This window comes from Erpetoichthys calabaricus, chromosome 15 (genome assembly GCF_900747795.2).
Source record: "Erpetoichthys calabaricus chromosome 15, fErpCal1.3, whole genome shotgun sequence".
NCBI classification, from domain to species: Eukaryota; Metazoa; Chordata; class Cladistia; order Polypteriformes; family Polypteridae; genus Erpetoichthys; species Erpetoichthys calabaricus.
In genome coordinates, this window is record NC_041408.2 from 40006419 (window position 1) to 40022745 (window position 16327).

At 37.7% G+C, this 16327-nt stretch overlaps 1 protein-coding gene across 1 annotated transcript in view; it reads left to right on the plus strand.

Moving 5' to 3' along the window:
- Positions 1-16327, plus strand: part of usp34 (ubiquitin specific peptidase 34) — a 723586-nt gene that overhangs the window by 223845 nt on the left and 483414 nt on the right. Inside the window, 2 exon segments of the mRNA XM_051919324.1 lie at positions 9657-9871; positions 10998-11113. Of these exon segments, the coding sequence (XP_051775284.1) occupies positions 9657-9871; positions 10998-11113 (331 nt within the window).

Sequence of the window (16327 nt, forward strand, 5' to 3'; positions counted from 1 at the left end):
TCAAGGACGATACAACAGCTTCTGTGACGTATCAGTAAAATTTGCTGACTTGTAATCAACAGTCCCCAGTTCAATCCCGACTGCCTCCTATGTGTACCGTTTTCAGTAGTGAGCTGCTCTAATTGTTAATATTATACAGTAAACACATACATTTGGTTTGCATCTGTAACAGCCGGTGTACATTTATAGTACTTGTAAATGTTACCGTTGTTTTTTTTTCACTTTTATTCTATCAGTCACAATCACGATACGTACTACTGCCCCCCACCCAGGGATCTGATGCTGTTACTTTTTATCTGAAACTGGGAATAACTGTAGATGTGAGTGGTGTTTTGAGGCAATGGAACTGGACATTCTCTGATCTGGATGGATAAAAGCTGACACACAAATGCTGGTGAATCTGGTTTCTTCATATCTCACCGTCTCTTGATTTTTTTTTTTATTCAGTTTTATTGAGTGTTCCTGCTCACGCTGAATTAGTATGCACCTTATGGTCCATGATGTCAAGGCCGCACTGACAAAAAGGTATAGGTATATATGACATAGGTATATATGATATTTGGAATTATTCATTTTATGAACTGTATAATAATAATTAATAATAATAATAATAATTCTTTGCATTTATATAGTGCTTTTCTCACTACTCAAAGCGCTTAGCAATTGCAGGTTAAGGGCCTTGCTCAAGGGCTCAACAGAGCAGAGTCCCTTTTGGCATTTTACGGGATTCGAACCGGCAACCTTCTGATTGCCAGTGCAGATCCCTAGCCTCAGAGCCACCACTCCGCCTACTCATAGTACATTTCGGAAAACATTGTGGCACGGATGCAACATTATTCATGTTATTCACATTCATTCGCCTAACATGTTGCGGTTGTAATCAGTGGCTGTGTGTTTTTTTTTTTTTTTTTCCTTCCCGATCTTGCCAGTCTCCACGCTGCTGTATGGTGCTGTTTCTTTTGTACTTCAGGACATGCAGAGGAAAGAATAGTACAGAGGGGTCAGTTCAGCGCTATATGCAATCATCAGATTCAATTATTAAAGTTCACCCACACGCAAGGACCGTCCTTCCTACATTTACGATATTCTTTGGTTCCTATTACATTGAAAAGCACCTGACACTGACTCAGTTTACTTTCCTGGTGAAAGCGGTGGTCTTGGATCAGAAGCTTGTTGATGTTGCATCCTTCTTTTCTTTTTCCATCGCCTTTTCTAGTAAGATGCGACGACGAAGTTCCACTGCAAGGTGAGCCATGAACACTCTTCTTTTCTCAGTGGACCACATACATGCCTTGCACGGTACATGTGCATTGATCGACGCCAGGTCAAGCTTGTTATAGCACACAGCAACTGGCCACCTGCATGTTCCTGCTTGCACTGAATAAGCTCACGCCTTCTGGTGCACAATGTCAACGCAGCACGGAGTAAAAAAAGAAAGAGACAACTACATGGGACGTTGGGTATAAATTTATGGTACTTGTAAAAGTTAGCTTTTTTCAGTTTTATTCTCTCAATCACGATCACGCTTTATCCCCCTCCCCCACCCCTCCTGATCTGACTCTAACTAACAGTGCCAGCATAAATTCACACCCGATCTGACACTGTTCGTTTTCAAATAATATTGCAATAGTGCGATGATGTTTTCTGATTGGTATCTATTCAGGTCATAAAATGACTTATTCAAAATGTCACATATATTGTCTCTTTCTTTCAGGTGTGTAATAGGAACCAAACCATAGAGAGAAGTGTGTACCTTGCAACAGGTACACATGTCGTAAATGTAGGAATGACGGTCCTTGGGTGTGTGTGAACTGTTAACATTTGAATTTGATGATTGCATATAGCGCTGAACTGACCCCTCTGTACTATTCTTTCCTCTTCATGTCCTGCAGTACAAAAGAAACAGCACCATACAGCAACATGGAGACTGGCAAGATCAGGAAAAAATAAAAATAAAAAACACGCAGCCACTGATTACAACTGCAAGATGTTAGGCGAATGAATGTGAATAATATGAATAATGTTGCATCCGTGCCACAATGTTTTCCGAGATGTACTATACAGGTCATAAAATGAATACAGTAATCCCTCCTCGATCGCGGGGGTTGCGTTCCAGAACCCCCCGCGAAAGGTGAAAATCCGCGAAGTAGAAACCATATGTTTATATGGTTATTTTTATATTGTCATGCTTGGGTCACAGATTTGCACAGAAACACAGGAGGTTGTAGAGAGACAGGAACTTTATTCAAACACTGCAAACAAACATTTGTCTCTTTTTCAATATTGTAAACTTTGCTCCATAACAAGACAGAGATGACAGTTCCGTCTCACAATTAAAAGAATGCAAACATATCTTCCTCTTCAAAGGAGTGTGTGTCAGGAGCAGAGAATGTCAGAGAGAGATAAAAGCAAACAATCAGAAATCAATAGGGCTGTTTGGCTTTTAAGTATGCGAAGCACCGCCGGACAATGCAGCTGCTAGGAAGGGAGCAATGTAAAGGTAGTCTTTCAGCATTTTTTTAGAGGAGCGTCCATATCGTCTAGTGGTGCGAACAGCCCCCCTGCTCATACCCCCTCCGTCAGGAGCAGAGAATGTCAGAGAGAGTGAGAGAGACAGAGAAAAACAAACAATTAAAAATCAATACGTGCCGTTCGAGCTTTTAAGTATGCGAAGCACCGTGCGGGAAGCATGTCGCTTGACAAACCAGCTGCAAGAAAGGGAGCAACGTGAAGATAATCTTTCAGCATTTTTAGATGAGCGTCCGTATCGTCTAGGGGTGCGAACAGCCCCCCTGCTCACACCCCCTCCGTCAGGAGCAGAGAATGTCAGAGCTAGAGAGAGAAAGGCAAACAATCAAAAATCAGTACATGCTGTTTGATCTTTTAAGTTTGCGAAGCACCATGCAGGAAGCATATTGCTTGACAAAGCAGCCACATATAAGCCCAGCAAGGAAGAGAGCAATGTGAAGGTAATCTTTCAGTGTTTTTTGAGGAGCGGCCGTATCTTCTAGGGGTGCGAACAGCCCCCGTGCTCACAATATATTTGAGGAGTTTTATTTAATAGGTAATACGCGCTGTGGTTGGGTAGCTTCTCAGCCATCTGCCAATAGCGTCCCTTGCATGAAATCAACTGGGCAAACCAACTGAGGAAGCATGTACCAGAAATTAAAAGACCCATTGTCCGCAAGAAATCCGCGAACCAGGAAAAAATCCGCGATATATATTTAAATATGCTTACATATAAAATCTGCGATAGAGAGAAGCCGCGAAAGTCGAAGCGCGATATAGCGAGGGATTACTGTAATTCCAAATACCATATATACCTATGTCTCTGTTGTTTTTTTTTTTTTTTTTTTTTTTTGTCAGTGCAGCTTTGATATCATGGTCAAAATCACAGTCCTGGAGGTGGCTACAGGTTTTTATTCCAACTCGTTTCCTAATTAGAAAGCAGTCCATGCTGACAATGAAACTTGGTATTGGACTGTTTGGCTTGTTAGTGCTTGCATTCATCCAAGAGACATTTGAATTGTACTGTAGAGTTTTCTCCTGTGAGAACATTATCCATGTGTTTTGTGGACCAGAACAGAATTAAACTTAATGGTCCTTCCAATTCCCCATTTTTTAATCACAGATACTTCATGGTAAGCACGTTAGCTGGAGAGCTGCTGGTTTATTGCATCTCATTATTAACTAATGTCTGATTAAGAAAACAGGCAACAAATAAAATGTAAATGCAGCTGCTAAAATCTAAGCTAGGCAATGAAGGGTTATGAATGGTAACAGGCAAGAGAACTAAAATTAAGACCAAAAACGTATTGCTTTAGTAGTAAATAAAAGGGTTCTAATTAATAAATTGGTTAAAGTGAAAACCTGCAACCATAGCAGACCTCCAGGACTGTAATGGAGGACCTCTGATCTACAAAGTAATTAAAATTTGTCTTTGATGAATAAAGGCACTCACAAGGCACGGAGTTAAACACCAACTTCCATTATCAGCAAGGACGGAGTTCTAATTAGGACACTGGCTGAAATGAAAACCCATAGCCACTGCGGCCCTCCTGGACCGTGATTGAGGACCCCTGTCATGGACCATAAGGTGCATACTAATTCAGCGTGAGCAAGAACACTCAATAAAACTGAATAAAAAAAAATCAAGTGACGGCGAGATATGAAGAAAGCAGATTCGCCAGCGTTTGTGTGTCAGCTTTTATCCATCCAGATCAGAGAATGTCCAGTTCCATTGCCTCAAAACACCACTCACATCTACAGTTATTCCCAGTTTCAAATTAAAACTAACAGCGTCAGATCCCTAGGGCGGTAGTATGTATCGTGATCGTGACTGATAGAATAAAAGTGAAAACAAAAGGTAACTTTTGTAAGTCCTATAAATGTACACCGTCTGTTGCAGACGCAAACCAAATGTATGTGTGTACTGTATAATATTAACAAAAAGAGCCGCACACTACTGAAAACAGCAAATATAGGAGTCAGGCGGGATCGAACCGGGGACTGTTTGTTGATTACAAATCAGCAAATCTTACCGCTATGCTATGGAAGCTGTCATATCCCCTTGAACCGTTTGTGAAAGTGTTTATTTGATCTTTGGACTTCAGGCTTCACACATTATATAGTTTATGCCAACATTTTGTCATTTACTACTAAAATATAAAAAACGTTTCTGTTTTAACAATGTTTTTACACAGATTATTGTAGAAGTGGAACACACATGAAATTCATTTGTTCCAAATAACGATCTGTTATTTCCACTATAAAACTCCAGCACTTCACTCTCAGATAATCAAGGCATGAGGTGGGAGAACTTTGTGCATGTTCAGCGGCGGTGGGGGGATGGAATAGCAGGCTGCTTGCTGCTTGTCTTTATCGGCACATTTACAGGACAAAAGACGCGGACGGTGAGGTGCGATGGGATTTAAGATGGGCCGGATCTACGGATTTTTTTTTTAGGCTCTGGTAATTCTAGTGTTAAAGCATGTACTAGCCTATGAGTAACTATTCTGCTGTAATAAAAACTTACAGCTGTAGTATAACAAGACCAAGTTTGAGTTTGACACCAAAATTTAGAATTGTTGCATTTCTTTATATCTGTCATATAGAATTAGATATTGAAACTATGTTTTCATTTGACTGTAGAAAATTAAAAAGCACACCCTATGAAATGATTTTTATGTTTTTATCTTACTAGGGGGCTTTGCCCCCTGCTCACTTCGCTCGCCAACCCCCTTGTTTGGTTTTCCGGATACACACTTTTAAGATTGTTTTTTTTTTCTTTGAATTGTTGCTATTTTATTAGTTTCACTTTCATTTCTGAACTTATGTAAAAACAATATTTGGAATCTTTCGAGTCCCAATATGCTGAATCTTTTAAATGAGGTCAGTGAGACATGTGTTTAATGACTTTGTACCATAATTCAGGATAGGTTTCTCTGTTTGGAATTTTAGCACAGACAAAGCGATCCACATCATCAGCAGTTAATAATTTTTTTTGCAAAGTAACCAATAAATGCATGTGAGGTAAAACACGTTTTTGAAATTCTCTGACTTAAGCTTCAAAGCCTTACAATATTTCCATACTTCTGACATATCACCTGTGTCCATATATTCGATCTCTATTCGCCTTTTAGTTATTTCTCCGAGTAATAATCTCTTTTTTTGCGCTAATGCGATGTTTACTTTCTTTTTTTGACACTGTCGTTTTTTTTCTGCTTTCACATTCTGTATCTTGCTCTGCATGTGCTTCGTGCCTATGTTTTTTTTTGAGTCTTTTGAATTCCAGTTTTCATTATCTCTAGCCTGCTCTGCATGTGTTTGGCCCCTTTGTTTTGTAACCTCTTTATGACGTTTTACTTTGTTCTCTACTCTGTCTTTTATTTCTGACCTCGCTTTGTCCTGCTTTTTTTTTCAGTGACACCTGGTCCCTTATTGATAATTTCCGTTTGTTTGCGCTTCTGCGATCTTTACTTACTTTTTTTATACTTTCTAATTTTCCTACTTTCATGTTCTTTAACTTTCTCCACATTTGTATCGTGCAAACGTTTTTTTTGTTTTTTTTTGAGCCTTTCGAATTACACTGCTTTCACAGTCTGCTCTGCATGTGTATATCACCAACATTTGTGAACGTGTTTATGAAGTTCTACTTTGTCTTTTGCTCTGTCTTTTAATTCTAAGCCTGATTGGACGTGCTTTGTTTCAATCCCACTTGTTACGGGCTGATAATTACTTTCCTTATTTTCTGAATTTGCACCTAGATTTTTTCTTTTTTGCTCTTTTTTCTCTCCAACGCTTTTGAGTCTCTTTTCTCTGCGCTGCTTTCTTCTTTGCTTAGTCATCGATGTTTCATTTATAACGTATTGTCCATATACGCGTTATATGTGCTGAGACCCTGGATCTGTGTGTGCACAAATCCTTCACATGACTAAATGTTTTGCTGCCCTGTTGTCTTATTTGATATCGAAGTAGAGCGTGTCTTGCAAGAATCTACGTCATCGTGAGATGGTCCTGGGTCAATCTTTTGGCACAATGTCTCATGTTTAAGGTCCTCATGGGTCTTTTAACTGTCTTCTGTGATCTTAACGTGAAGATCACGTCTCGATGCCCTACTGTTTCTCTCCAGGATTTTTTTTCAGGATTTTTTTTTTTATAATATAGTTGTACATATAAAGATTTGATCATTTTTTAAACAGGATCTGTAGTTAAAGGTAATATGACAAGCATCACACCACATTTATTTAGGTTTTGTTCTCCATTGTAAAATATAAATAAACATAAATGCAAATTTTGCACATGGTAAGAGTAAATACACCTCTACATTTATCACCATCTTAAATACCTTGAATTGGAATCAGGCACACCAGATCAGGTGCAAATGTCTAGAACATCATTAAAGAGGATCTTATTCATCTAAAACCCTAGTTGTTTTTTGCATTGCTTTTTGTTGTTGAAGTGTGTTTTATCTTGCTTCGGACAAAAGAGCTCTTTGAGGCCTTCTGAAAGAAGGTTATAGTAACCTATGATTCTTGAGAGGTAATTTAAAAGATCCCCAAACAGTTGGATATCAGCCATTCCACTGACTTGAAGATCAACAGTTGGGAAAGATTTCAAATAACTGGCAATTTTTTCAGGCTAAGCTGATCCAGCAAGTTCAGCTCGAGTGCAGAACATGAGAAAGAAGACAAACTGGTTGATATCAAAGTGCATTAATCTACCATTAGAAAGAGACTGCACACATTTAATCTACACAAGACATTTTGCAGGAGAAAACCTTTGCTGTTTAGAAAGAGCATCGGGGCAAGACTAAGTTTTGCCCATTGAAACTGATTCAAAGACTGGGAGTTCTGGAGCAAGTACCAGAGGACATGTTTGGTAAAAACCAAAGACTACATTTCCCCAGAAAAACCTGATATTAACTGTTTTGAGACTGCTTTGCTGCATCATGGCCTATGCAGCTCATCATTGTGGAATTCACAATGAATTCTTTATTGTACCAGAGGGTGTTTGAGGATAGTATGAAACCATCTGTCAGAAGATTGAAGCTCAACCGAAAATGGACTTTGCAACATGGCAATGAACAGAGACACCAAGGAATGTTTAAAAAGAAGGAAATGGCGGGTTTTGCAATGGACAAGTCAGATCCTAATCCCATTGAGATACTGTGGGGTGATTTGAAAAAGGTTGTGCATTCAAGAAACCACTTAAACATCACACAGCTGACAGAAGTTTGTACTGAGGAGTGGGGAAAAACTTTGTCCCAGCCCTTGTCAGGGACCAGTAGGTTGTTTTAGGAAATACCTACTTGAGGTTGTTTATGCCAATGGAGGCAGTAACAGGTATTAGAGTTAAGATTATCACTGCAAAAATGCATATACAGTAATCCCTCGCTATATCGCGCTTCGACTTTCGCGGCTTCACTCTATCGCGGATTTTATATGTAAGCATATTTAAATATATATCGCGGATTTTTTGTTGGTTCGCAGATTTCTGCAGACAGTGGGTCTTTTAATTTCTGGTACATGCCTCCTCAGTTGGTTTGCCCAGTTGATTTCATACAAGGGACGCTATTGGCAGATGGCTGAGAAGCTACCCAACCAGAGCGCGTATTACCTATTAAATAAAACTCCTCAAATATATTGTGAGCACGGGGGCTGTTCGCACCCCTAGAAGATACGGCTGCTCCTCAAAAAACACTGAAAGATTACCTTCACATTGTTCTCTTCCTTGCTGGGCTTATATGTGGCTGCTTTGTCAAGCGATATGCTTCCTGCATGGTGTTTCGCATACTTTAAAGATCAAACAGCACGTATTGATTTTTGATTGTTTGCCTTTCTCTTTCTCTCTCTCTCTCTTGCTCTGACATTCTCTGCTCCTGACGGAGGGGGTGTGAGCAGGGGGGCTGTTCGCACCCCTAGACGATACGGATGCTCATCTAAAAATGCTGAAAGATTATCTTCACGTTGCTCCCTTCCTAGCAGCTGCGTTGTCCGGCGGTGCTTTGCATACTTAAAAGCCCAAACAGCCCTATTGATTTCTGATTGTTTGCTTTTCTGTCTCTCTCCCTCTCTGACATTCTCTGCTCCTGATGCGCACTCCTTTGAAGAGGAAGATATGTTTGCATTCTTTTAATTGTGAGACGGAACTGTCATCTCTGTCTTGTTATGGAGCACAGTTTAAACTTTTGAAAAAGAGACAAATGTTTGTTTACAGTGTTTGAATAAAGTTCCTGTCTCTCTACAACCTCCTGTGTTTCTGTGCAAATCTGTGACCCAAGCATGACAATATAAAAATAACCATTTAAACATATGGTTTCTACTTCGCGGATTTTCACCTTTCGCGGGGGGTTCTGGAACGCAACCCCCGCGATCGAGGAGGGATTACTGTACTCAAACTAGAGAAAAAAACTTTTTTTATTTAGCAAAAAAAAATCTGCCAGTGTGGTATGCAAAATTTAATTAACAAGATTTCTTAAAATCAGCTAAATAATCTAAAATGCAAATTTATTGAGAAGTCAATAAACCTTACAATAAGGAAAACAAGATGTAATGGCTTGATTTGTAAACATTTCATTTGTTTGAATTTTTTTTTTTTTTTTTTGCAGTGTATTTTTCCACAAACGGAAGTGGCATATGTGTTACTTTTTTTTTGTTGTTAAATAAATTTCTGCAAATGAAAAATTTTTTTTTTTTTAAATTGGATCCCTTTATCTAAAGATATTAGTCAAATAAAGATCACATTTTAATACGTCTTTTTATGTTAAAAAAGAAAAAAGACATTTCATGGGTATGCTTCTTTTTGATATATGATTTGCCCAGGGAAAATGTAGGGGTAAAACTATTAAACAGTTTAAAATAAAGAAGCGTATATACTGTATGTGTGTGTACATATACAAGTACAGTTTTTATATATTTTTATTAAACATATATATGTATGTGTGTGTGTGTTTATGTAAACATGCAGTTACACAGTAGGTGTTTAAATTTAAAAACAGCTTACTGAAGAGGTCAGACTATATTTCTTCATGTGAACATTATTTTATCTGTTTTACTTTCAGTAAGAATTCATTTTTCTTTCCCTTAAAATGCAGGTGTTTTAATATTGCAAATGCATTCCTCTTTTCCTTAATTTCCTTAACTTTCCAATTGCAGGCATATAGTTGATGACATGCTCAGTGCGGATGATGTAAGTTGCAGTAGTTCTCAAGTAAGTGCGAAGTCTGAAAAGAATATGGCAGATTTTGACGGAGAAGAATCTGGCTGTGAGGAGGAACTGGTACAGATAAATTCTCATGCAGAGCTCACATCACACCTCCAGCAGCACTTACCTAATTTAGCGTCAATCTACCATGAGCATTTAAATCAAGGTGAGAGTTTTTTTAATACCTTTAAGTATAATGCTATTTTTTCTAGTGTTAATAATATTTTACTTTAAGGGCTTGGGAACAGAGAACAACAGCTAATGAAAATAATATTTTTGTACTTTCATATATAGTCAGTAAACAACAGTACAAAACAGAAAAAATATACCTGCTTTCTAACAAATGTAAATTATGCAGTCAGTAGTTAACAGTGGTGTTTCTATACCCTTGCATATCTCACCAGCATAATTTTACACAGCATATCCAAAAAATGCAGCAGTGCTACTTTCAACTGCATCACTAGGTAACTCGTTCTTTGTATAGGGTGCCCAGATTCCTCTCGACCCCAGATGAAAGTGGGTGGGTAGGCATTGCAGGATCATAGGTGGAAGCAGGTAATGGATGGTAAGCTGGGTTTGGACAATCGGTAAAGCTAACCTGTTTCATTGTAATGTAATTTATGACTGTATGTTTAAGTGTTTTATAATTTCTGCTTCACATGGGGTTCAGATTTTTCTTGCTTTAATGAGTTTGTGCAAAGAGACCTGTGTCTTAGTCTACTGCTTCACTCAAGCTCCCTACCTGCCAGTATTATTTTGAAGGGAAAATAATGTTGGTAGTGAGGAAAGGGTAATTATTGTTTGGAAAGGTTAAAAAAAACATTCCTTTAAATTTAACTATTTTAAAAATTGTCATTTAAAAAACTGGAACTAAAAAATTATGCAACTTTCAAGTCAAATACCTGTATTGATTAAGTAATCAAACCATGTTGCTTAATGAGCAAATACCATTTCACAGATAAAATCTTTTAATATTAAAGTTAAGAAAGAGGAATGATTTTTAATGCGTTATATTTACAAAGGGAGAATTTGAAAACATCTGAAAAGCATGTTAATTCAACCTCTTCCAGTATTAGGTGTGAAGTGGAAAGAAAACTGGGTATGGATGCTTTATCTTCCTTATGTTGCTTCCCTTAAAATTTAAGATGGGAGTCTGTCATTTATTTCTTAGTTCTTTTCTGTAAAGCTTTTCTGCAGAAAAATGGTGAAACTAGACATTACTCAGCTGTATAATCCAAAGAAGGGGTGATTAACTTTACTATATTACTTAGTATTTTGCAAATTTTCAACAGGACCTACAGTTCACAAACATCAGTTCACAAGCAATGCTGTCACGGATATCAATCTGGATAATGTTTGCAAAAAGGGGAATACACTTCTCTGGGACCTTGTTCAGGATGAAGATGCGGTAAGGATTTATGCGGAAAAGAAAAAGCAAAATGGTTTATTAGCATCTGGATGAAACATAACAATATTGCAGATTCATTATGAAAATATATATATTTTTTATAAATAAGGTAGTTTTTTGACACAATTAACCTTTATTTTTAATTGGAGCTTCACATTTCTTAAGCAAGCTGTTTTTCTTGTTTCTGTGTATTGGTGTCAAGAAAACTGAGTTTTTTTAGATTTTTGTTGCAGTGTACTAATCATTTATGTATGTTGCATAGAGATAATTAAGTTTTTTTTTTAATCTTAGATTTTATGATATTCATTGTTGTGATTTTCATTTTGTTTTTGTAGGTGTTTTGGTAATTCATGCTGTTATTTTACTTATTTCAGCATTGTTCTCCTTAGAGTCTGCTCAACTCGTCGTTAGTTGTCCTTATTAAGAAACAATAAAGGAAGCAAATTCCATATGATAAATATGAATTAAAAGACAAAGAGAGTTAAGCATTTAATGCTTTTGAAAGCAAAAATTTGTTTTAAATAAAAATCTCACACTATGACACTTCTGATAATTAAACAATGATATCATTGACAGATGAGTGACTCAGTGAGGACTTAGCTTGAGATTCACTGAGTTTGATCATCAAGGTGAGTTATATCTGAAGGTCTACAGAGTCATTTCTGTAGCAAGCTGCATTTTTTAGGGGAAGACGACTGACGTTACTATTACTTGAGGAGCTGCAGGATTATTTGGTGACATGTCTAATTTAGGCCTATGCCCATGCTAGAAAAGCCGTATGTTTTAAAACGGGGGGTTCTCAACCTTTGTTTATCCAGCGTTCCCTAGTGTATCACTGGAATATGTGAGTGCCCCTCTACACAAGCCATGATATTTACACCTTTGTTCTTTTTCTACAATCTTGACTAATGAGCTTGTTTTTGAATTTGCATTAACAAAAGCATATTTTATGCTTGTGTTCATATACTGCCTGTGTTATTAAAGCATAATGCAAAATTAATGGGCCATTTTAAACACAGTTTGTATATTTTTATTGAATAAACATTTTTACCTTATTTGCTACTTTGTTGTTCTTTGGATTGGGTTCAAGAACACTTCAATATATCCATGTTTAAGAATATAGGAAATGCAAATATGTTTTCTCTCTACTTACAGTTAAGTCATCAGAAAAGGAAAAAAAGCATATTATAGGCCAGTAGGAGCAGTCAGGTAAACCACAGATGCGTGGCTATACCTGCTTATCTGTGCAGCTTTAAAAAGTGAGTGCAGAAGTGGCATAAGTGACTTTGAGCTACTATCTCCTTAATGAGATTGTCATGTCTTTCATATCATGCTGAAATGTTAAATTTCTTTATGGCACCCTAAATGTGATTAATAACATGCTCAAGTCAAAGAACAATCACTCTTAAATCTAGCATAGAACTCTGTAATAGGGGACCAAATCATCGGTCCACCCTGCTCAATTTATGGCCTATGGTCCAAAATCAGGCCCACTTAAAATTTTAAAAAGCTGCACAGAACATTTTAAGTAAAAATAGGGTATGTGATATGGTATGATATTTGATAATATTGTAAAACAAAGAGAAATCGGGTTAGGGTACGATACTAACACGACCACTTGGGTGGTGCAGCGGTAAGAACTGCTGACTCGTAATCAAGAGGTTCCCGGTTCGAACCCGGGCACGTGCGTTTTGGGTAGTGAGTTACTCTTATTGTTACTATTATAGAATAAAAAACATAAATTTGATTTGAGTCTGTAACAGCCGGTGTGCATTTGTGGTACTTGAAAAAGTTAGCGTTTTATTTATTTATTTTTTTTCATTCAGTTTCATTCTCAGTAACGTTATTCTACAGTTATATTCTTGAATAAAAGTGCACTTGTTTTGTTATACTTGTACCCTTTGTGAAAGTGTTTATTTGAGATTTGGACTTCAGTCTTCACACATTATACATGTCATTTCTACATTTTGTCAATTTTTACTAAAATATGAAAATGTTTCTTTTTAAGTTATGTGTTCAACAATTCCTACCTCGCATTTCATCCTACATTTACACAGATCGTTGTAGACACGGAACACACATGAAATGTAAGTATTCCAAATGAAGATATAATATTTACTTTACCCTCTACAATTCCAGTCACATCACAACCAGATAAACAGACTTTAGCTCTGAGAATCTTCTTTGTAACTTCAACTGTGGCGGTGGGGGATTGCAGGACTCTTGCTGTTTGTGCTGATTGAGACATTTAGAAAACAAAAGACACAGATGGAGAGGTGCGAAGGAATTTTAGGTGGGCCGGGATTACAAGTTTTTCATAGGATTTAGGGATTCTAGTGTTAATATAAGTACATAATTGCACAAGTGTCAGTGAGGAGTGATAAAGTTGCCATCCCCCTTGCAAGGGCACCAGTGGGTGATTAACATTTTTTAAGTGCCTATCTTACAAAAAGTTAATTGATGACTGGTAGCCTGTAGCAGTCCACACTTTCCCACAGCAACATTGTAGTGAACATGCCTACACTGTTCAATGATCTTTTACACTGATGAGAATAGTATTGCTGCAGTTGCAAAAATTGAATTATTATTATTATTATTATCATCATCATCTAATTTGTATAGATTAACCCTCTTTGGCATTTGTAAGAAAAATGTCTTGTAACTTCACTACAGTTTCTAGCAAAAACTATAATAAGGAGCTCCCTATACTTTAGAATGCAATGTAATCCTTCTATCCATCGTTTCATTGCGCAATACTTATTTTGCAAAACTGCTAACTGCGGACTTGAGCTTCAGCCACTTTGTGATCCTGAGTTAGATTTTTAATCAGTATAATGTGTTAAGATCATCTTACTCTTCTAGACAAGTATCAGATTCTTTTAACTTTATATTTTTTAAATTAACTTTTCTTTTAAAAATTGACTCCATTTATATCAGGTATGTCTTTAATACTTGGAAGGATAATGACAAAGGTTTAAGTCCTACATCAGACAAGTTTCATTTTTCAACATAATCTCGTACATGCCTCTCAATAAAATGTTTTGTCTTGCTTGTGCCCCCAGTCTTGATTGTGGGTATGGCACGGCCCATGGATCGAGCCTAGCAGAGCAGACCTAGGTTTGCAGCATATGGTGGGCATAGCATCTTTTTGAATCCACAGTTCAAAATTGCAACCTTTGCTACTTATGCAGTGTGAGTGAGGGCTTTGTCATGCAGGAGATTCCTCCCTTACTCCACCCACTTAAACCACACTAAGAAACTTTCTTACTTCCACTTCTGTAACATAACCCGTGTTGGCTCTTTCCTTTTCTAATGCTGAGAAACTTGTCCATTCTTTTATCACATCCCCATCAATTATTGTAACTCCCTACTGGCAGGTGTCTCATTAAATCCTGTATCACATCCCCAGTTAATTCAAAATTCTGCTGCAAGAGTCCTTATACAAACCAGCAACAGTGAGCATAACACACCAATCCTGCTTCACCTTCACCGACTCCCTGTGTCTTACAGGATTGAGTATAAAATTATATTAATAACCTACAAAGTTTTAAATGGCCTTGCTCTGGACTGCATTAGCACTAGAATTCCTGAAGCCTACCTAAAAACGTGTAATCCCTGCCCACCTTAAATCTGTTCGCACCTCTCCATCAGCGTCTTTTGTTTTGTAAATGTGTCTATCAGGACAAGCAGCCTGCTATCCAATCCCCCAACACCGCCGAGACGTCTCACTGCATTCTCGTACCATTGCTCGCGTACTGAAGTGTCAGCATGCACTTTTAGTGGCATTACACATTACAAACAAGAGGAAGCTCTGCAGTCTACTTGTGACTTTACACTGTAGGAAGATAAGTCAATAAATCAAGGTAAATAGGTAAGTAACATTCGATCCGGCTTTTATATAAATAATATGTAAATGTTTTTCATATAAAGGCCATCACAAACAAACAATAATCACAAACAGGACTTTGCACAATACCTTGGCGAGCTTGGCAAGCGCTGCTTTTTCTTTGAAGGACACGCGTGTATCACATTGGCAGGATGACACCCGACCTGTTGCTGCGTCCAAACGGTGTCATCTTTCACCTGGTCCACCGGCGTTGTTCTTATGTGTAAGTGGATGTTTCTTGCAGGGTGGGCTTTTGTTCTCTTTCTCCGATGTAGAACCCTTATCATCATTTGACTTCACCTCTGTTATAGCATGTCTTTATGTGAAAATAGCAGTGTCAAATCGGGGGGAGCATGAACGTTTTGTTATACTTGTACCCTTTGTGAAAGTGTTTATTTGAGATTTCGACTTCAGACTTCACACATTGTACACTTCATGTCTACATTTTGTCAATTATTACTAAAATATGAAAAACGTTTATTTTTTAGTTACAGTACGTGTTCAACAATTCCTGCCTCGCACTTCATCGTACAATTTGCACAGATCGTTGTAGACATGGAACACACGTGAAATGTATGTATTCCAAATGACAATATATTATTTACCCTATACAACTCCAGGTACCACACACGCCTACAAGGAACCTTGGCTAGAACTGGAAGAGCTTTTTGCCCCCGATGAGCTTGGCAGTGGTGGGGGGGTTATATTTTAGCAGGCGGCTTTTGCTGATCGACACATTTATCAAACAAAAGACGCTGATGGAGAGGTGCGAATGGATTTAAGTTGGGCCAGGATTATGAGTTTTTTTTTTGTAGGCTTCAGTAATTCTAGTGTTAGTGACCCTCTCCATTGCTATGCCCCTGTTCAGCCACTAAGGGCCTCTGATTCTGGCAATCTTGTTGTGTCCCACAAGCTTTGGGTGACATGGCCTTTTAGCTATATACAGTGCATCCGGAAAGTATTCACAGTGCATCACTTTTTCCACATTTTGTTATGTTACAGCCTTATTCCAAAATGGATTAATTTTTTTCCTCAGAATTCTACACACAACACCCCATAATGACAACGTGAAAATAGTTTACTTGAGATTTTTGCAAATTTATTAAAAATAAAAAAACTGAGAAAGCACATGTACATAAGTATTCACAGCCTTTGCCATGAAGCTCAAAATTGAGCTCAGGTGCATCCTGTTTCCCCTGGTCATCCTTGAGATGTTTCTGCAGCTTAATTGGAGTTCACCTGTGGTAAATTCAGTTGATTGGACATGATTTGGAAAGGCACACACCTGTCTATATAAGGTCCCACAGTTGACAGTTCATGTCAGAGCA